Source organism: Terrapene carolina, unplaced genomic scaffold (genome assembly GCF_002925995.2).
Source record: "Terrapene carolina triunguis isolate 2854851 unplaced genomic scaffold, T_m_triunguis-2.0 Scaffold93, whole genome shotgun sequence".
Classification (NCBI taxonomy): domain Eukaryota; kingdom Metazoa; phylum Chordata; order Testudines; family Emydidae; genus Terrapene; species Terrapene triunguis.
The window spans coordinates 20,481,062-20,504,729 of NW_020664444.1; the positions used below are offsets into that span (position 1 = coordinate 20,481,062).

General features: G+C 39.6%; 1 protein-coding gene across 2 annotated transcripts in view; it reads right to left on the minus strand.

Annotated features, from left to right (window-relative positions):
• Positions 1-23,668, minus strand: part of CPPED1 (calcineurin like phosphoesterase domain containing 1) — an 83,545-nt gene that overhangs the window by 49,808 nt on the left and 10,069 nt on the right. For both annotated transcript variants that reach the window (XM_024194197.3, XM_024194195.3), the window contains exon 2: positions 14,695-14,913. In XM_024194197.3, the coding sequence (XP_024049965.2) occupies positions 14,695-14,913 (219 nt within the window). The remainder of the gene's footprint in view (positions 1-14,694; positions 14,914-23,668) is intronic.

Consider the following 23,668-nt stretch of genomic DNA (forward strand, 5'->3'; position numbering starts at 1 on the left):
TTTTTTTTTTTTTTTTTTTTTTTTTTTTGGTCTCTGCTGCTGCCTGATTGTGTACTTACGCTTCCAAATTAGGTGTGTGGTTGACCGGTCAGTTTGTAACTCTGGTGTTCGTAACTCCAAGGTTCTACTGTACTATATGCTTAATATACTGAGCCTATCAACATCGGCATACTGGCTGAACTGATTAAATAAATACAGTCAATACAACATTTTACATCAATGTTCCTTTGAAGATAGATGGTGCTCTATAGACAAGTTGGTAGGGGGAAAAGGTAGCTGTAGGCCTATGCTAATGCTTAGGCTTGCAGGTGAAGAACACAAACATTTTCAGATAACTAAAGGAAAGAGGATTTTTTTCATTATACAGAACGCTGTACTAATCAGCACTACGGGTACTTAAATACATTACATAATGAATACCTAATAATTTTACAATTATGACAAGTAGCATACAGAATGATGAAAGGAGTGACCTGAGCTCAGGAACAGATTGCCTTGTCCTGAAATCCTGGGAGAGCTACACAAATGACAACCTCAGTACGCAGGAGCATGAAGAGGATTGCACATCCTGCCTTAGCAGCTAAGGAGGAGAACTACAATAGGGCTGCAAATCAGCAAGGGACTTCAGCACAGGCTTAACTTTAAGCATGTGAGTAGTTCCATTGACTTCAATGAGAGTATTCACATATGTAAAAAGTGACACTTGCTTAAGAACCTTGCTGAGTTGGATCGTCATTAAATAAACAAATGGATAAAAGAGAACCTCAGCACTCATGACCAACCCTATGTCTTAAGTCCTTATCCCAAAATAGAGCAAGTCCCCATGGTATAGGCTTTGGATGGCATCAGTGGATTGAACAGATTCCATGCTGAGTTGTCTGGGACCAAACAGGGCCAAAATAAATTAAGAATAAGATACTGACAGGTCAAGCAGAAGAATGGCGATATTTTAAAAGTGACAACATTGATAACTATTCAGAAAAATATTTTAAAATGTAGATTTTGCTTTGCTTTGTTGAAAAACATCCTTTCATAACTCAAATTCTAACTTGATATCTGATCAGTGCAGAACATCCCACTGCACGTTTTAATAAGATGTCATGGTTGATAACAATCCCTCATGTTTTCTATTACTATCCTGTCCAGAATTCGGCAGCTTATTTAAACTTGGCAGTTTCAGCTTAATTCTCCCCAGCTGCCCCTCTGTTCTCTAAAACTACAACTAGTTTTTATGTCTGAAGAAATATCAATTTCTGTCATTTTACTGGGCTGATCATACTCATTGCATTTAGCATGCTAAGGATCTGAAAGATATATTGGCAGGTATGTAAACAGAAGAACACACAGAGAAAGCACACAATAGCAAATGAAAGCAAGCAAAATGTATATTCCACCAGAAAGTCAATTTACTTAATGCATATGGCAATTATCAAAGATATTTTCCTAACTTTTAGACTTGAATAAAGGAAATCATACAGTAATTATGTGACCCTAACATATTTAAGCATAGTTAACCCCATACCCTTAATTTCATTTGAAATGTTAAAAATCTTACTGCAATGCTCTGCAAAGCTATGGTGTTTCCTTATGGTCCTCTCCTACTACACTATCTCAAACACTAAAATCTTGGAAATGACATAAAAAGTCCCAATATCCTTTGGTAGGAGGGAGGGAATCTCTCCTTTAAAGATGATGGGCATCAGGCCCTTAATGAATAATACTTCTAAAGGATATAGCAATACATAAAACCATATGGGCCCTGGATCCACAGCTATAGCTGAGGCAGCAGGGCACAAAGGTGGCTTTAAGTCACCTTACCACTTACTGATTCTGGGGTCATTTGGGCATCAGGTTTACCAACAGCAGCCTATCTAATCTGTGTCAGCTCTAACAGCTGACCACTGCAAGAGCAATTCCAGACATCAGGGGTTGGTAGGATGCAGGGACACCCTGGCCACACCACCTCCACCACCACCTGGGAAGGAGGGAGTATGACTTTCTCTGGGCATTCAGAACTGTAAGTCACCTTGTTATGCCGCTGCCTTAGCGAGAGAGATTTGCTGGTGCTAAACTGAGTGACAACTCCCTGCCACCCCAGTTTATTAGCCAAACCAGCCCTTACTTTGCATTGCACCCCAATACCCTGAGCTCCCCAGAAGAGGATTCTTCTGCAGCATCCATCCCATCACTGGACAACATCAGAAAGTACCAAGTACGCTGTCTGTAAAGAGATAGTACACATACCAGCCTATCAGCTGAGGATTTATACTTTCCTATAATATTACAGCCCGAGATGAATTTATAGTAAAACCAAGAATAATTTTATTAAAAGTGAAAAGTGATAAGCAAAGAGAATAGAAACCGAAAATGGTAACAATAAAACAAAAGTATAACAATTTCTAGTAACTAAAATTCAACTTATCCAGCTACAGTCCTGTGTAAGGCAGTTTCTCACCTAAAACCACCTCTATTACCAACTCCCATGGCTGGAGATCCACCCTTCAGAGATACAAGACAGACTGACCTCTTTGTTCCCTCAGTGATGTATAACCAAAAAGTCTTTTCTCCCTTCTCCTTTTAGTCCAGTAAATCTCTGAAAAGTATTGTTGTTTGTTCCCCAGAACGCTGGCACCCTGGCTCCTTTTCCCATCCTCTACATGATTTGCTTTTCCTGTTGACTTCAGAGACAAATATAATTCCCACAGACTTTGGCTTACCCTACTCCATTTACATTTGAGACCTAGGCAGACGGGCATATCAACATTTCTTTCTCTGGGACAATCTTGTTTACCAACTCTCCCTGGTTATATGGCTTGAGCATATTTTTAGTACATGCATACAACTTTTTAATTGTTACCCCTATATACACATCACACAACGATTATGATGACCAATGTGATATAAGTTCTCATTTGATACCATACACTGCATTCTTTATAGATAAATACCATGACAACTATATGTTAGGTATAGTGTGTTTCTCAGGCCTGACAGAAGTTGCTGCTACATGACATTGAACCCTTTTTGCCAGTCAGCACTCTTAGGGTCACAGGGAGAATGGTGTAGAATCAGCTCTATGGTGCCTGAGTATCCCCTAGTTGGGAGAAATTCCCCAGTAAACAGACCTGCTTAAGAGGCCTGAAATAGCACAAAGCAGCCCTATCCTAGAAGAGTAACATGGCCAGCTCTCGGGAGTTTCTTCTTCTGGCAATTATAAAATACAAGTGAAAAGAGCTAAAAAAGAAACTAGAAGTTAATTAAAATTTTTTAACAGAAGTTGATTAAATGTGGCTGAGATGAATAAGAACATTTTAAGAATTTATCAGCTATAAAAAGAAATGCAGTAACAGTCACGTACAGAGTCTTTCACTTAGCAGTTGCCAGTTCTAAGTCAGCTCAGATTGGTGCGGGCAGAGGTGATGCTAGAGATATTAGTTTATCAACATGTGATTACTATTATTATTTGTATTACACCTATGCCCAAAGGACTGGAGACCCCCATCATGCTAAATGCTGTACAAAGACCATGACACAGGAATTGCCCCGAAGAGCTTACAATCTTTTATTAAACAAATTTTTATTTTTTTAAAAAGACAAAGCTTTGTGAAAGGAATTAAACATACAGGCAAAGTGACTAAGGTATCATTAGTTTTTAAAAAATTGTATATGCAGTCCTATAAACACATGCACAAATATATAAATGACACACACAAACTACCTCTAACTGCCTCTCTACTAAGCAGCTGTTGCAGGCTTTTCTCTCCTTTCCAATTTTAAGTTACCCACGTCTATTATTTTTCTAAGCACAACCTCCTACTCTATTTACACATTTAACATTTTTTAAAGTTTGAAAATGAAGAATTGCCCTTCTATGCCACAGTTTATTGCTCTTAGTGCAAACATCACCCAATCTCCATTAAATCTTTGGGGTTAGTCACATTTCCAGTGGACAGTGATCCACCTTATCATCAATTTCAGAAGAGAACTGAATTGACTGTGCAGAATGAGCTACTCTCTCACTAGTAGAGGTGTTGCCTTCCAGGTCACAGTAGAGGCATGCTGGGGGGGAAAGCATGGCGAAGCTTGCACAGCAGTTACTTAGGCTGTATCTCTTCTGTGGATAAACAGAAGATGTTAGCCTCTCTAGAGTACCAATCTAGCACTCTGCACCAGCATTACATTTCACATGTACACAAAGATAAGAGGATAACCTAAATATAAAGCCATAATAATAATAATATATAATTTGATACTATGCTATAACTCAGGGAAATTAGTGGATTTTGACAGCAGTGGAGATTTATGTTAAATACACGTCACCATCAATGCCCACACACAACTGACAATTTTGTTTAGTTCTGAGAAAGAGAGCTAAAGAATTCTAATTAATGTTTTCTTGATCAAACTCACTCATCCAGATGTGGGCTAACCATTCCAGCAGTGCCCTCTGATGCGGTGCTTATAGTTTAATCTTTGACTGTGTTATTAACAGAAAAAAAATGCAACCAGAATGTATCCACCAGATATACCAAGAGAGTAAGGCATGGGACTGTAACAGACTTCAATTTATTTCTAATTTAGTAACTTAAAAGAAAACATGTGGCTGGATTGAATTGGCCTATGCAGGTAGATTTAAAAAGTGAAACATGTGTCTCGCTCAGAGAAAACTTGTTTGAAGTCGAAAACCCCCCCCAGTGATGTGAACTCCTGGGAAGAAACTAGAGCCAAGAGTAGCTTAGGGTTTTTTCACCTTCCTCTGCAGCATGTGGGTGCAGGTCACTTGCCAGAATTATCTGGGTATATCTCACAATGACGGGGGCCTTTGCAACTGGTGCACCTCACACACTCCTATTTTCTGCCTGTGTCAAATAATTAGTTTAGTCTCCTAAAGTAAGAGGAAACATTAAAAGGGATCATCTAAAGCAGACGTGGGCAAACTACAGCCCGCGGGCCACATCCGGCCTGTGGGACTGTTCTGCCCGGCCCCTGAGCTCCCAGCTGGGGAGCCTAATCCCCGGCCCCTCCCCCGCTATCCCCCCCTCCCCCGCAGCCACGCCACCGCGCAGGCCACGCTCTGGCCCGCCGCTCTCGCTGGGCAGCGTGGGGAGTGCAGCTGGCTCTGGTCGGGTGTCGTGGCTGCGAGCTCCTGCTGCTAGTAAGGGGGCGGGGAGGACGAGTAAGGGAGCAGGAGGTCCTGAGGGGTAGTCAGGGAGGAGGGAGCAGTTGGATGGGGCAGAGGTTCGGGCGGGGGGGCGGTCAGGTGATGGGGAACAGGGAGGGTTGGGAGTGGGAGTCCCAGGGGGCCTGTCAAGGGGGCAGGGATGTGGATAGGGGTTGGGAGGGCAGTCAGGGGACAGGAAGCGGGGGGGGCAGATAAGGGGGTGGGATCCCAGGGGGGAAGTTAGGGGCAGGGGGTCCCGGGAGGGGGCTGTCAGGGGCGGGGGTGTGGATAGGGATCAGGGCAGTCAGGGGACAGGGAGCAGAGGGGTTGGATGGGGGCGGGGGTCCCGGGAGGGGCCAGTCAGGGGACGAGAAGCAGAGGGCGGTTGGATAGGGGGTGGGAGTCCTGGAGGGCTGTCGGGGGCGGGGGTGGGGGTGTGGATAGGGGCCAGGGGAGTCAGGGGACAGGAAGCAGAGGGGTTGGATAGGGGGCGGGGGTCCCGGGAGGAGGCGGTCAGGGGACAAGGGGCAGGGGGGGTTGGATGGGTCAGGGGTTCTGAGGGGGGCAGTCAGGGGGCGGGAAGTGGGAGGGGGCAGAAAGGGGGTGGGAGCCAGGCTGTTTGGGGAGGCACAGCCTTCCCTACCTGGCCCTCCATACAGTTGCGCAACCCCAATGTGGCCCTCTGGCCAAAAAGTTTGCCCATCCCTGATCTAAAGTCATTAGCAGAGCCACGACTGGAATCCCGATCTCCCAGTTCCCAGACTCATGCTCTAACCCCAGACCACACAGGAAATCTATGGTAGGGCTGGCAAAAGAACCTTGACTGCCCCATCACCACTTCTGTGCCCTAACCACAGGACCATCCATGCCATCCAATAGGGAGTTTGTTATACTCATTATGATCAATTCACCTCAGCCAGAGTCAATTTTTTTTTTCAAAAGTGTTATAATAAGAAACATGACCATTAGAAAGGGTTGAATTCAGCAACCTAGGGATACAAGACTAAAAATGAGAACAAATATGCAGAGAATGAAGAGTCCTACTACTAGGGCTTGCCTAACTAGATGCTAGTGTCAGATTACTTAGCACATTATGACCTGAGCAGCACTTGAGCAGACATTAAAGATTAGGGATTTATTCCTTCACTTAACCAGATCAATTAGCATATGTAATCACAATGAAGCTGAAGTGCCATAATACTTTCCAGTTCTAGTGATTTTAATTTTTTCTAATTAACATATGAACACAAATGCATTGATCTAAAACAGTGAAAGCATAAACATTGGTTCATTGGTCCATTATCACATTGCTAACAGACCAAGTTAATCAGGTTCTACTTGTTTTTCGATTATAAACATTATTAGACAAGACTTGTTTCATTTAGTCTCTAACAGCTATATCTAATTTACAGTTGGAGATAACTGAAGCATGTAAGAGGTCACAGCATGTACTTACACTCACCATACAATTCATGAAACACAATTAAACACCTGCCCTAACAGTCTATCATATAGTGGACTTTAAAAGATTCAATTTATATACAAGCTGTATATCAAGTTAATAACAAGCAGTAGTGTCATAAGGAAGTTACAGAATGTAAGCAAGTTTCCTCAAGGCAACTCAGCTGTACAAAAGATTTGGGGTCAGATTCTCAGCTAGTGTAAATCAGTGTAAACCTCTCAGCTTCAATGGAATTATGCTGATTTACCCCAGCAAAGAATCCAGCCCTTTGTATTTGACATATTAGTCTGTTGTAGCCATTTTCAATTGGCAAAATAAAACTATTATGAAATGAAGAGGGAAGCACTGTATCGTACGTTAAATCAAAATGCAGCACAAAGAACCATCACAGCCTGTCCATCAGTCGTCTCCCACAGAACGGCAAAGGGGATCAGAGTGCTAAATGGAAATGTGTCCTTTCAGCTGTTTCAGCTTTTAAACAGTTCTGATTTTCAGATCATCCCCAATTTATTTATTAATTTACTTACTTCATCTTCCGTCTCACCTTAGATGGCAATTCTAGTCCTCTTTGGGCCATTTAATAATGCAAACTAGACACATCGAAGAGCAGGGCCGGCTTTAGGAAGTGCGGGGCCCGATTCGAACAGTTTCGACGGGGCCCCGGCAGGGATGACTTAAAAAAAACACGTAAAAAAACCACATGGGGCTTGTACTCACCGGGCCGCGCTCCTAGTCTTTGGCGGCGGGTCCTTCACTCGCTCCGGGTCTTCGGCGGCACTGAAGGACTCGCCGCCAAAGACCCGGAGCGAGTGAAGGACCCGCCGCCAAAGTGCCGCCAAAGACCTGGAGCGCCGCCGGGTGAGTAAAAATTAAAAAGGCGCCTCTAGCCAGGGAAGGGATTCTCTGCCACTTGCCCCCCACTCTGGGCGGCCCTGCCACTGGGCGCGGGGCCCTCTTAGGCGCAGGGCCCGATTGGCCTAAAGCCGGCCCTGTCGAAGAGAAGGTACTAGGTGTCCAGCAGCAGGGTTCCAGAAAAGACACCTTTGCTAGCTGATCCATGCAAAAAAATTATATTCCAGAACTGGGGTTTTTAAAGTTTAGGGATTCAACCAAACCACCTTAGTGAAGGATGTAGGTTTGAGTGCAGACTAAGACATACATACCATGTCCACGTAACTGGAAAAGGGCAACATCATTGATATTCTGAAGCTGACAATGGATGCTGCAAGTGCATTAGTGGACAAAAAAAAAAGTCAGCTTCTGACGAGGTTGCCCATTATATATTAATATTTATTAATTTTATACTAGAAATTAATAAATAGTATCTAGATGTAATTTTAAAATTTCTACTCCCAGAGTAGAAATTAAACCTAAAGACATCAAATTCAAGAGTCCTATTATTATTCACTTTGCACTAGACGCTATGGGCCAGATAGTCAAAGGTACTTAGGCACCTAAAGATGCAGGTCCAGTGGGATTTTTCAACAGAGGCACATAGATTTGAAATCAGTGGATATTAGCCTAAGCCAAATTTTCAGAACCTCTCATTGCACCTGGAGAATTTAAGAGTACATCTCATTTGGCCTATGTCATTACAGAGACTCAACATTTTGTCCTATATTTATTCCATTGCATTGTACAGGTTTTTCCATAATATGACCACCAGGATGGATAAAAATCAATTATTTTTTTAAAAATAAATAAAAAACCAATTTTTAATGTAAGTTAAATACAAGGCTGTTGTATTTATTTTAAAAAATAAATACAAAATTGACAACCTATGTTGAGGCTAAAATGATTATAACGTGTTTAAATTTAGTTCATAAAAATAATGGAAATGCTATTTGGCAGAAACAACTTTCTAAGGCTATGTCTACACTACCGCTGTAAGTTGACCTATGCTATGCAACTCCAGCTACGTGAATAACATAGCTGGAGTCGATGTACCTTAGGTCGAGTTACCATGCGGTCTACACCGTGGGGGGGTCGACGGGAGAAACTCTCCCGTCGACTTACTCTTCTCATCAGGGGTAGAGTACAGGGATCGACTGGAGAGAGATCTGTTGTCGATTTGGCGGGTCTTCACTAGATCCGCTAAATCGACCGCCAGTGAATCGATCTCAGAGTGTTGACCCTAGCTGTAGTGTAGACCCGCACTAAGGGTTAAAAAAGATGAAAATTATAATTTAAAGAGGAAGATTTAGAGAACTCAATATACGATCATTAGAAAGTTGCAGCAAAGCAGTGAAACAAGCAAATTATCCAATCAAAGGCATTTTTGTGCTTTGCAGGTTAACATTTTTGCTATACCAAATTATGCTGACTTAATATACACATGGAAGTCTTTAGGAAAAAAGTTTTCAGTGATCACAATACAGCTAGTTATAAATATCTAAGGAGCTTGTAGAAAAAGTTATTTTTAGTAATACCTTATACTGCAACTGTATTTCATAAAATTCTTGATTTAGTGCCACAATACTAGGTTAACTATTCTTGGTAACACTATTTCTGATTACATAATCAAGAAAAACTTTTCAAAATAATGTTCTGAGTATAGATCACTTTTAATCAGCATCTACATACTGAGACATTGGCACTGATTACTTAGCTCCTTTAATGGCATGTGTAATGGATAACAAGTGTTTTGCTTGATTGCTTCCTAGCTTAGTTGATCAGGATTCTATTCATCACTCTTAGCTGTTGGAATCCTGAGACTTCTTGGAGTCCCTGTTTAAAGGTCTTGACATCATTTCGACCAAAAATCTGCGGTGCTTTAGAATTCAGACATAGTCAAAGCTCTACATACTTCATGTGTTCTTCCTAGTTACAAATGTATTTAAGATGGGTAGGGTTTTTTGTTTTTTTAACTGATTGAGATGGAAGTTGAGCACAGAAAAATTTAAATACAATCCAAGAGAGCATAGATAATATGAAATCAATGGATGCTAAAAATGTATTCAAACTTTAATCTGACATTCTTAAGCAAAAACCATATTGGGAAAACAACTGCAGTACTCTTTGATTAACATTATTTTTGTCAGCTTAAGTGTAGTTTAAAACCACAACTGAACTAGAGAGCTCGTATCAATTTGATATATATCAATTAGAAATATTAATGGGTCAAATTCACTACTGTCAGACTGAAATCAAGGATTGCCTCCTCTTATGCCTTTGGTGATTTATGTCCATTGAGGAAACATTTTTTAGCCTTTCCTCCTAATACATTATGGAACTAAAATGATTAAACAAATTGACATAGATCACTAGAAAAACTCCACTGCAGAAAAACATGAAATGAAGTCAGTACCTCTTCACTACAAATGTATTAGTGTAGATCCAAATAATCTTATGTTGAATGGTGATAAAAATAGTGAAATCAGAAAGAATTAAAAGGAAAAGAAAAAAACCTGACAAAAATATATTAGATGCCAATACTCCAAACACTTGATGCATCTGAGTAACTTCACACACATGAGCAGTCCCGGGCCTGGTCTACACTTAAAGTTTAGGTCGACATATCTAAGTTGCTTAGGGCTATGAAAAATCCACACCTCGACATTTCCACTGACAGCACTACAGTTACTTGTGGAGGTGGTGTTCCTCACTGTTGGAAAAAGCCCTTCAAGTTGATGTCAACCCCACAGTGTAGACACAGCTATGTCAGCATAACTACAGTGCCATGGCTATGCGGGTATACTCCCCGTTGTTTAGATAGAAATGTCTGTTGGATTGAATTTTAAAAGTTAAGCTTTAAGACCTCCGATTATTGATGGTTATACATCGCAGAACTGTATTACTTGGAAGGACGTAATTTTTTAAACATCAAAAATCAATTAATTATTCATAACAAAAAATACTTAAATTCTCAAGCAGTTTGCCTTTTGCTCCTTAATGCTGCAGAAGGTTTTTCTACAACTTCAAATTCTTGGCATAACAAAGTGAAAGCACTTACAGACCAATTTAAGTAGTCCTATGATGATTTCCATAATCAGGTCATTTTTTCCACAGTAATCAGTTGCTGATTTAGCTTTGCTTCAGTCTAATTATGGCATCTCTGAATGACAAGAGAATGTCACTCTTTGATTTTTAATTGTGGTTAAAAAATATTCAATCCAAGCATAACAATAGCCACTGGAGTCAATGGACATGTGACAGGGTATTTTTTTTTTTTGTAATCTTGACCCAAACCATGTGACTGCGGAAAGGAAACAAAGAACAGTGTGTTACAAACACTCGTGTGTGTCAGAAGAGGAAGTCTGGTAAAGAGTTTTACCAATTCTTTGGTAAAAGTGGAACAAATGAAGCCATCTGAATCCTTAAGTGAGAAAGGGAACTTGGCAGGGAACTAGAGATGTGATTGCACTACTTTCAAGTTTTCTTAGAAGCAAATGTTATTACAAGGAAATTAGAGAGGATAATATCAGATAAAAATCTCTGTAGCAACTAATTCTAATGTCAGGGGATTGAAATTTTGGTGGAGAAAGCACAGCAAATGAGTTGTTAAGGAACCAAGAGCTTGATTCATTGCAAAATGCCTTGTATTTTTTTTTTTTTAAGAAAAAGAAATAAAATATCCATCAACCATCCAGACTTGTTTCCACACACATTTTTCAAAACATTTTCAGTAAGTGTTTCATTATGACTTCTTTAGGATTTGGGTTTGTTTTCAAAATTTTCTTCTCTTTTAGTTGATTTATTATTCCATTTATTCTCCTTTTGAAATAATTTTTATTTAAGATTATTCCAAAAGCTTACTGCAAATAAGTGAAAGAAAATGTTAGGAAAAAAAATACAAGATCCCACCAAAAATTTCAGTTCCTCCAAGGCATCCATATTTTTATGTTCATTCATTTATGATTAAACCAGAATCCTTCTTTTTGTACTTATCTTCTATAGAATATTTTTCTGACTGTGTTTCCATTCCACTTGCTGCTTCAAGCAAGTCTCAACGACCTTTTGGGCAAACATCCAAAGAACATTGACGGAGTTTATGCCCGTGATGAGATTGCACACACAGTTTCTTAGCCAAAGAATGATTTACTTTAGCATCTTTGTCTCTTTTCAGTTTAGACAAAGACAAATTACTGGCTATAAAATGTATTTATAAAAAGCGTCAGTAAATCGTTCGTATAAACTTAAACACATGTAAACAGAATGTAAAGCAATGAAAGAGCTGTTCTTGTAGGAGCTATACTTTCCTTTAATAGACTATTTCCTTAGCTCTCCATAAAGTGTCTAATAAGCATAAAGCAGATGTATAGAATATTGCTTCATTGATTTAAGATTACGTTTACATTTACATAGTATCAAAGCAGGATATACCTGTACTACCTATAGTTACTAGCTATCTTTACACCAGAAAGAAGAGATGAGACAAAGGTGAAAGGCCAAATGAAACTGCTCTCTCCTGCTACAACTTGGAAATTGCAATAGGCTGCTGCCAATATTTATACAATGCATAGCAAATACACTATGCAGAACATAAGTAGTCTTAGCTCTACAATCTGTTCAGTTTAACATTCATATATTTTGTAACTAAGATGACTATTTGATAACAATTTGCCGTACTCTGACAAATTTGTTTAAGTTTTACGATAAATGAGAGCCCTATGTTCATGAAAGTTGCCAGACCGGTGATAATTTGACTCCTGAACCACTGAGGTCTAAGTAACGATCAACATTACCCAAAAGAGCCACAGTAGTGTGAATTCATGTTTTCATTTACTATAGTATTATATATTCATATTTAAACAGTGTGACAGGGGAAATATTTAGTTTTTTATATCTGTATATATTCTCACAGCAAAATGACTGAACAAGTATTATTATTTATCAACTACAATTGGGTAAGTAAAAAAAGTAATAGTAAAGGCATCCTGATTAATAATAAAAATCACACAGTGTTTTAATATCACATGCTACAGGAGACACATTAAAGAGCCACTTGCAGTTCACAAGAGTCAGTCTGAGTATCACTGTGCTAGACAGATAATATTGGTTGGAAAAGTCCACTATCCAACTCCCACCCCAAAAAAAAAAAAAAAAAAAAAAAAAAAAAAAATTACAAGGGTGACAGCATACATATTTCTGCAGTCTGTCCTGCCTGAACCTGATCTGTACAGACAGCGTCTAGAGATGAGAGGATAGATCAGGCTCTACGCCCACTCAGTCCTTAGTCCCTCTGAAATTTTTAACAAGAGGACTACTTATGATGGAGCTTGTTATATGGACATGAGTCCTGAGTAGACAAAACTCTTTTCAGAGGCTTAAGAGACATTTTATGTTAATGACTTTCAGGAAATACCCATGCAAGATGAAATCCAACATACCAGTTTTATATTAGGTTACTGCATTATTTAATTTGGTGACTGGAAGTCCTCCAACAGATGCAGCAGAAATATTATAGCTGGTTTCTGGAGTTTCCCCTGTGCGCTCTCTCTCCTCCCCCTACTCCTCTCCCCTGAGGATACCAGAAGCAACAAATTTGGAATATTACTACAAACAAACAAACTGGGGATATTTGTTGAAAAATCTCATTACAATTTTGTACTGGGAAAGTCAGACTCTTTAAAAGATGTGGCAATCCTTTATGCAATGGAGAGATTAGCAAGTGATCTGCTGCAGTACTGAAGTTCATGGGAGTTTTGCCTCCATTGATGTAGGATCATGACCCTTTAGTCTTTTCTCCCTTCTGAGGGAGAATAAGTTTTACAATTTTATATTGATTTTATGATGTTCAATTTGGGAGTTCAATTTAAAAAGTGAAGGGAAATCCTATACGACAACCTAAGTACCAAACATACTGTATATTTTTACCACTGTGTAATGATAATTTTGTTTGAAATTAAGTATTTTATGATTACATCATATTCTCTTTATTTATGGAGCACCTTTAATCCAAAGCATTGGAGAAAGATAACAATAAAACACACAATCAACAATTCATAAAATGTTAACAACCAGTGATCCTGAGTGAGAGCAAAATACAAGAAATGGAAGAGACAGCAAATCGTAAGCAGCAGCAGCTTGAGTTAATACTTTAAATGATGCCTGCATTTAAATAAACCAGTGAAGTGACCTAGAGATGAAAGACCATATCCTATGATCAATTGCTTGAACTATCCAATACTCTTATGTTATTTTGCTTAGTTTAACAGATTATTTCATTAGGAAGTTTAAATTTGGTGGTTTCCTATGCTTTTCTATTATCAAAACCATGTACAGATTTAAAAAAAAAAAAAAAGTTCTGTGGCCTATAACCCCCTAACGTCAATTAGGGCTTCTAATTAAAATTGCCAAGATGTTGAGGTTTCTAAATAAGAAAACTCCATAAAGTCTATGAAACTATTTATACACTTCCAGTAAAATTATTTTTCTTTTTAAACAAAAAGAACAGTTATGGTAAAGAAAATTTACTGGTCTAGTTGCAAAAGTAAGGAACAGCTAAATCTTGTAATCCATATTTGTATATGTTCTGTTGTAGCCTGCTTCAGTATATAACACTAGTCTGATCTCATGGTCCTGCAATAATGGATTAGAATTCTACTCTCTGAATTGTATTAGGGCATTTTAAGATCGAGTATATTACTTTTAAGATGAAGGTTCTATTAAGCATTAGAAATATCTCGCTGAAGATTTTCTATTAGGCCCCAAACTCAACTCCCTTTAGGTACTCAAATGCATGGCTATTCCTTGGTTCTCTCCCCAGCACTGCTCTGTCACCTGGCTGGAGTCCCTATACTGTTTATGAAAGTAATACTTTTGGTGAAAGTACTTTTACATGTCCTCTTGAAAATTATATTTCATTCTAACAGCAAATTTCTCTAAGCCACAGGAAGAAGTTACTAACAGAGAGGCAGAGCTAGCATGCATGAATGGCACAGGGAGTCAACTGGAGAGGTCAGAATACTACTTCAAGCATGGGCTTAGAAGTACACATCCATGAGAACACGATATTATATAGTATCTTATACTATGCCTGACTGTAAAGCTAAGGTAATTGTAAATCACATCGAAAATTAAAAAAGAAAATGGGAATATGATTACCAGTGTACATTTTTAACAGTCTTACCTGGCATACCATGTATGAGGTCACCACACAGTACAAAGAACTTGGGCTTGGGGTTTAACTGGTTAATGGCTTGCACGGCTTGCTCTGTTAATTTGATCTCCTCTTCCCATTCATCACCTCCATTGTCACAGTCACCAATTGCCCAGGCTTTCATCAGTCCAAACTGGGGATCCGCTCCTTGGATGAAGTAGAAAGGGGCTTTCCATTGACATTCATCATCTTTAAAAAAATATATATATTAGTAAAATCTTAAAGGGAAAGGAAATTTTCCCTGTATTATCAAGGTGAAGAGTAACTTTCTTTAAACGAAGGCCACTTTAATACAGTAGGCACAATATTTTAATAGAGTAAGCACAAGCATAATATTTCCCTATAACAGATTAGAGCATTTTTATTTATTGTAATTATGCAATGCTGACTTGTGGCTACAGGATGACTAGAGAAAAAGCATACCAACAACAAAGCAAATGGTGCTTAAAACTTCAGGACTACAACATAGCTCAATAGTATGGAACAGAAGAGATTAATTTTCAATTATTGCCTTTTTAATTAACAAATTAAAAACGCTCTACATTTTATGGTGTCAGAAGGAATCCACTTAAATTATTACTATGTTAAATGCTTTTTGCTCTTACCATACTAGAGAAAGCTTGAAAAATTCACTCACTAGTGCAAAGCTCTTGCTAGCTAGAGACACATCCCCTGTATAGGATGCAGGACAGCAACCCAGTAGGAATCGCAGCATTCTTTCCTCATTGTCAGCAGCTCTGGGCTGGCCCATGCCAGCTGAATTGCTTTTATGAGGCTTGGGCAGGAACCTTCCTAGGCTCGGGCTGGTACCCTCTCTCCTCACTAGGTCCTAGAGCCCGGGCTTCTAGCCTGAGCCTGGAAGCTACATTACAAATAAACAGCCCTGCAGTCCGAGCCCCATAAGGCCAAGTCAGCTGGCACAGGCCAGCCGCAGGAGTCTAACTGTGGTGTAGACATACCCATAAGGTCAATTGGCAGTGAGGTCCAGGCATATCACCTTCCTCCTTGACTTGAACTTTGGGCTGGTAGTTTTAATTCTCTGGCAAATTTTTCAAGCCTGCTCTCATACATTTTATTTTTACTATTTAGACTTACAAAAGGCTCTCCCCACTCCCATAACACAGCATTATAAGGAGATCTCATATTACTACTACTGAACTGCTTTTCCGTCTCAAAATGCTACACAACATTTACTAATATACTATGAAATATTATAAATAATTTATTTTATTGTTGGTTTTTTATTTGCTAGCTTCGGTCATTTACATTGGGCCTCAAAGTCATTAGTGAGAATTGGAAGGGTCAAATGGAAACCTTAATTTAGGATGCTCATAATGGCTCCTGACTGAAACCTAGAATAAAAATGTATGAGCCTGGAGGCAAACTAAAATGCGTACAGCTTCCCCCACGCTCCACTTAAGACCAGAAACTTATGGAAGGAAAGAATAGGATTTTTGTAGTTTCAGTTAATTTTTTGTACTTTTGTGCGTCAGATATCTCAGTAACGGGTATCACAAAAAAAACCTTAAATAATTTAGATAGCAAAGCAGGCTAAGAAAAAATTTCTCATTACTTGTCCATGAATAGCTAAGACCATATTCTGCTAGAGATAGGAGAACGTGGGTGTCCCAACTTTTCTCTAAACTACAGTACAAACTTTTCAAAAGTATACTGTTGCTTCCCTGATTGTCTAAAGGCATTTCCTTGCATTCCAAGTGTTTGGTTTTGGACTACTGCAGCTGGGTTTCTCCCTTTTATGCTCTTCTTTAAGGTTTGTCTGACTCTCACTTTGGGCTAGTCTACACTAGAAACGCTCCCATGGTGCAGCTGCACCGACGTTCTCCTGCCGACATAGCGCTGTATACAAAGGCGTTTAGGTCAGTGTAACTTATTTACATCCCTGAGTGACATAAGTTGTACCAACATAACCTGTGGTGTAGACAAGCCCTTTGTCTTACCCCTTTTAGTTTTATCCTTGCTTTAATATCTACAATTAAAACATTCACTGGTAGCTGTCTGAAGTCCTGGAGCTTGTTTATTATATAAGTGGGTTGGTTTGTTTTTATTAAATTCATGATGAAAAACCCACATTCTATCACTATAGTGCTTCAGAACAAGGAGAACTGTATTTCCACCAGAATTCTCTCTGACCAGGGTTACACAACATAATAGTTGGAATAGTGGTAACTGCAATAGTGGAATTAAAATATAATAAAAGGCTAGCATAGAAACACGCTCAGCGCCCCTGGAACTACAGATTCAAATGTCATCAAGGTGAGCTCAGAACTTCATCCTTCCAAGGTAGCTACATTGATTTCTAGGCAACCTACAGCAAGTCAGTTTTTTTCAGATAAGCCCTTAAAAATCAAAAACAAATTAAAAAAAAAAAAAGGCTCTTAAACCCATATTTAGCCAACTAAATGTAGCCTGATTTGGGGATCCTTTAGGAGGAAACACTTTTAAAAAAAAATTGTTTAACATTGAAACTCAAAACACAGACTGGCAAAAGTAACTGCTATTCTTAACGCACGCCATTCCACTTTCCTCTCCTTCAACAGCAAAAGTAAGAGATGTCAGGATCAGTTCTAAGTTATTAACTGCTGCCATTAGTGCCACATCTCTTTGCCAAATGTTGGTTCCTACATTTCACTTAATTTAAAATGTAATTGTTAAATAAAACAATTTATAGTCAGCTAACATCATCTATCAATTCATATAGTCATCGTCCTCTTGTACATTAATAATACCGCTAAATCTCACATTTTACAGACTGAAAACCTTTATCCATTAGTTTTTAAATCTGAAATGCAACCTTTAACATTTGCAAATTAGAAAACTCATTCAGTCAGGTTTTTATTCAGAGAAGTGAAATGATCCATCAATCCATCTGTTTTCTGTAGAATCCTTTTGGAACTGGCTGAATGACACAACATAATTTAGGTTTTTATTTCATGTGTCTTGCATGGAAAATGAGAAATACGACTGTCATAAAAATCAGTTTATGTGCTGCATCGAAGACATTGTTTAGGCAGAGAAATCAACTTAGATTTTTTGAAGTGAAAAGCTATAAAGATGAGTTAAGGAAGCCTGCATCTCTGAGGGTTCTAACTCAGCAGACATGTTCTGTGACTTAGTAAGGAAAAGGAGGGTTTGAAAAAGCTATTCAGTTTGGAGGAGTAGGAAGCTTTCCCAGGTCAGGCTGTCTGGTGCTGCTTGTTCCTGCTCAAAGTTTCTCCATTCTGCTACACAATGAGAACAGACCATATTCCTCTCAGTTTTCACTGCTGCTAGTGAGAACTCTGTAGGCAGCTGTGAAACTGATAAGAACCAAGTCAGTTTCACTGCTGCTCTGGAAAGCTCTGAGCAACACAGGAGGCAAGCACTACAGGAGAATACAAAAGTGGAGTCTCTGGGAAAAGTAGAGTATAAGGCACCCCATCAGAAATGCCCATGCAGCAGCACAGAGGAACAAGGAGAAAGTACTTCTCTCTTCCAGAAGTTAGAGAAGGCTGAGGGCTTCAATTTTATCAGACACATACTAAACAGAGGTTTACACAAAAATGAACCACCTGAACAGGGTCAAAGAAAGAATCCCAGCACCCACCGCTTTTTCAAAAACTTGAGCTACACAGTTGGCTCATCACCTGATTACTGGCCCTGACAACAAGGACATCTACTTTTTTCATACTAATTGGTTACTGGCTAGTAAATTTAGTCTTCTACCTTATAGGTATATACACTTAAATGTACATGTATTGGCGTGAGTGATATGGGGACAGAGAGACTGTTGGGATACATTAGAAAAGAGAAGTTCAGTATACAGAGAGATTCTATGAGAAGTGGCAGAAGAACTTAAAATGGAGAAAGGGAAAGAGACATGGAAATGGAAGGATTGCGAATAAACAGAGGAAAGAGAAACTGAAATGATGCAGGAAAAGTTACACCATCACCTATTATAAGAAAGAAAAAAGAAGAAATTGAGTGAAGCCAGGAAGGGGAAGAAGATATATTAAAACTGAGAGTTGCAATAAGCAGGGATGGGCAAACAGTATTTGGTTAATATACTGTTTGATTAAATTAGTCAACAATGCCACGGAAATTAGTCAATAGCTATATTTTTGTAGTATTAGATCAGCTACATAGTAAACAATGAAGATCAATACATAATATATTCAACACTTTTTTCTGCTATTTGGTCAGTCCAAGTAGTAAGTTCCTTTTTAAAAAAAATAGGGCTTATTTACACAGAGCTCCACCAGTTTACTAATTCTTAATTAATACTCGGTGCAATTTTAAACCAATTTGGTTACACTAATGCAAAAGTACACTAATGTATTTTGGTTTAAACCAGCCTTATTATACTGTATCTTAAATTGATTAGGAACAGATTTAAGATAATCCAAGATAAACCACTCTTTACACAGTTTGCACCAGTTTAGTGTAAACCTCTGCAAAACCCTGTGTGAAGAAAGATTATTCATAAATAAAATGTTCATGGACAATATTACAATTAGATACTGCACAGCAGTTTTGTACTTTTGGCTTTTTTGAGAGTGTGCAGGTATCACTCTAGCTAGGTGTTTTAGTCCTCAATGTTAGTGGAGGTCAGGTACATTTTTCATACCCCTTTGGGTAGGTTATATAATCACATAAACACAAGGGTTATTCAAAGGGAGAGCATCAAATGACTAGAGATTCCACATTAGTGAGCATCCGTTCCATCTTAGTTGAAGTTGAAACATCATATAATTTAGCAGAGTCCAGAGAATTAAAAACTGGCTCGCCATCTCCATGGTGGCTGTAATGCTACAGTCTCAAATAAGGCCAATGTCTGAACAATGTACTGCAACATCACTAATTCCTAATTCCCACATGTAGTCATGAGAAACAGATATAATAGCTTCTCCACAAACATGTGTCAGGTGCGACAAAAAGTGTAAAAGTTTTTAACTGAGTTTTAATCAATAAGGAGGAGGAGGATACACTTCTGTTTCCAGAAGCTAGATTATTCTTAGTGTTCCATGTTTTCAATTTTTACCAATAAATTACTAGGTGTTTTTTTTTTTTTTTTAATTAAAAGGAATTCAGTTTTAACTGATTTACACCAGTTTAAATCAATCCACTCTATTTTTTTCGGGTATTTATTTTTGTTAAACACTAATGCTTTATGTGATTGCTGTTTCCTGCAGCTCTGAGATCGAAACAGTTTCTCAGTGTAAAACACAGAACACACATGATGGAAGTCAGGAAAAAAAAAACAAACAAAAACAAACAATGTTAATATCGCAGTACGACTGGCTCACAAGGAGACACTGACCGCCTATTTTTTTGCATCTGTTTAGTGTGGCGCTGAACGTAATCAATCAATCCTCCATAGATAAAGAGAAGGTAAATGTGGGACAAAAATGCAAATTTGTGCCTGAATACCAACAAGAAAATCAGTACTTAAAAATTTTCAAGAAAAGAAAAGACCAGAGTGAAGAGGATGCATTGTGCTGCAATTACTGCAGCATTGAGGTCAGTGCTCATGCTGACAGAATAAAGGAGCATGTCGAAAGCAAGCAACACAAGTAGCTTAAAGAAGAAAGTGAGCTTTGGGATAAGCACTCAATATCAGGAGCTTCACCAGGGTTTTAATGAAAGAGAGGACACAGCATAATTGTATCAGTGAATTTGTGTGTGCTCTGTTTCGCCAGACAACCACTGTTAATTGCAGCGGAGCCTATTGGTGACTTTGTGCAACAATACTGTCCACCAGCAAAAACCCTTCCGAATGCAGACAACCTCACTCATAAATATCTGAAAGAAAATGACGATACTTGTACCTAAACTGATAGAATGAACTGATGGAAATGTGATGTCTAGTCTGATCTTTGACGAGTCTCCTGATGCCTTGGACCATCCAATTCTTGGCCTTTTGTTTTAGTTTTTTTTATTTCAAAGTGAATTATTTTGTGCTGATGTGACACAGTAGTAACTGACATGTTTGAGATGTACCAACTAACTTGGTACAATGTGGCCACAACTAACACAGATTTGACTTCCTCCATGGCTAAGTTTGCACAGGAGATTAAACTCAATCAGAACCCAGAGTTGCTACACATTACCTGTCCTGCTCATCTGATTAACATTGTGCTGTCAACAGCTACTGCTACAGAAGAAATGAAAGATGTGAAATCTTGCATCATTAGGTTTGGGGCCATTTTCAAGCATGCGAACAAGTTGAAGGCTTTGTTTTTCACAGTGCGAGACGACTGCAGAGTCGACTGCTGATTACCTACCCCTTTTGTGCCACGTTGGCTGATGAGCTTGTACTTTGTTGACTATCATGTAAATAATGTGTGGACTGTGCTAATGCATCTCCTAGATCATCCTGAGTTTGTTGGTTCTAAAGCGGAAACACTGACGAGACTAGCAAATAACCAGAATGACCTCCAGATTCTGTGCACCAAGGTAATATTCATCGTTGAAAACTTGGAATCACTGCGTGACACACAGAAAACACTGGCGTTTTCTCCAGCTATTGCCAACACATTTGCAAATACAGATGTTTACTGAATCCTGACAACCAAAATCTCAGCTGCAAGAGAAACGTACATCAAGAAAACCCAGCTGTTTCTGGAAATCCTTCTGACCCCAGAGCATGAGAAAACCAAAAAAGCATTCAAAACCTTCAACACAATGCTCAGCAAGAAATGGGAGATGACCATGACCTGTAATCTGAACCCCAAAGTGTTTGGTGCCAAAGATTCTTTTTGGAATGTCATTTTAGGTATTTCACCCCTTTCTCAAGGTGAATTCTGCAGCAGACTATGATTTATGCCAGAGTGTTTCAATCATTTGCCACGGACGATGAAATTTCAAATCCGAAAGGGGAATTTACTACTTTCATGAACTTGCCTAACTCTGACAATGCAAAACTGGATGTGCTGGCTTTTTGGAACAATCATCAAGACACACTTCCCAACTTCAGCAAAGTGGCATGGCAAGCTTTGAGTGTAGCCCTGGATCTATTGATTCAGAGAGCACCTTTTCAAAGTTGGGCTACCTCCAAGAAAGCAAGAGGCTTAACATGAGTGAGAATACTTGGAAGAAAATTATGCGAGTGTACGCAAACCAGGTTTCTGGAAAAACTACGAGCTCTCAGAGAGACAAAACATACCTTTGTACATTTAAAAAAAGTTTCAGTTACACTGTAGTAAAATGTGCATATTACAAAAGTTTTTTTGTTTTTCTTTTTCCCACTCCCGATTTTTCTCTTTTAACCTGATTTCATTCCAGTTTTAATGTTTGGAAAATAAACACTGTAAATTTCCCAGATTTTTATTTTTTTTTAAACAAATAAAAACTGAAAATGCAGAACACTAATTATTCTCTAAGCAACAGAAGTCTGAGGAACCACTAGAATTTCTTCACGTGCTGGGCTGGATATGCAGAGTGCCCTAAATTGTAAGGGTGTGCGTGCTGACTTTTGGTTTTACCGCTTTGAATGATCCTTTTATGGTATTGGTAATCACTCTATAATGTATTTTTAAAAGATGCAAAATTCTGCAACAGCTGGTTCCCATTATTTTGGCTGTTCAACCATCATTCTATGTACTTTTTAAACAGCTGTTGTTCCTTTGTTTCCCTAAAGTATTCCTGTATATACAGGTTTCAGAGTGGTAGCCATGTTAGTCTGTATCAGCAAAAAGAACGAGTAGGGATTGGAGCAAATGCGGTTGTACGTTAGAGCTTGGCTGCAGACAATGGATCGTGTGATGTGGTCTGGATGAAAAGCTGGAGGCATGTAGGTAAGTATAGCGGCAGAGCCTGTGCAAGGAAGTTTCGCGCCCTAGGCGAAACTTCCACCTTATGCCCCCCCCGCCCTGCGGCAGCTCCCAGCCCCTCCCCCCGCCCTGAGGCGCCCCCTCCCCCGCAGCAGCTCCCCACCCCAGCTCACCTCTGCTCCGCCTCCTCCCCGAGCACACCGCCCCCGCTCTAATTCTCCTCCACTCCCAGGCTTGCGGCGCCAAACAGCTGATTGGCGCTGCAAGCCTGGGAGGCGGGAGAAGTGGAGCGGCGACCGCAAGCTCGGGGAGGGGGCGTAGGAAAACTGTAAAAAAAAAATTGGGGGCACTGCTTTTTGGCGCCCCCAAATCTTGGCACCCTAGGCAATCGCCTAGTCTGCCTAAATGGTAGCACCAGCCCTGTATAGCAGTAAGTAGGTTTCCGGTATAGGGTGGTGTTTATGTGACCATTGAAGCCCTTGAGGAATTCCACCATGATTTCAACAATTTCCATCCCACCATCAACCTAAGCCTGGACCAGTCCACACAAGAGATCCACTTCCTGGACACTACAGTGCTAATAAGCGATGGTCACATAAACACCACCCTATACCGGAAACCTACTGACCGCTATACTTACCTACATGCCTCCAGCTTTCATCCAGACCACATCACACGATCCATTGTCTAAAGCCAAGCTGTAACGTACAACCGCATTTGCTCCAATCCCTCAGACAGAGACAAACACCTACAAGATCTCTATCAAGCCTTCTTAAAACTACAATACCCACCTGCTGAAGTGAAGAAACAGATTGACAGAGCCAGAATACCCAGAAGTCACCTACTGCAGGACAGGCCCAACAAAGAAAGTGACAAAACGCCACTAGCCGTCACCGTCAGCCCCCAATTAAAACCTCTCCAGCACATCATCAAGGATCTACATCCTATCCTGAAGGACGATCCCTCACTCTCACAGACCTTGGGAGACAGGCCAGTCCTCGCTTACAGACAGCCCCCCCAACCTGAAGCAAATACTCACCAGCAACCACACACCAAAAACACTAACCCAGGAACCTATCCTTGCAACTAAGCCCGTTGCCAACTCTGTCCACATATCTATTCAAGGGACACCATCATAGGACCTAATCACATCAGCCATACCATCCGAGGCTCAT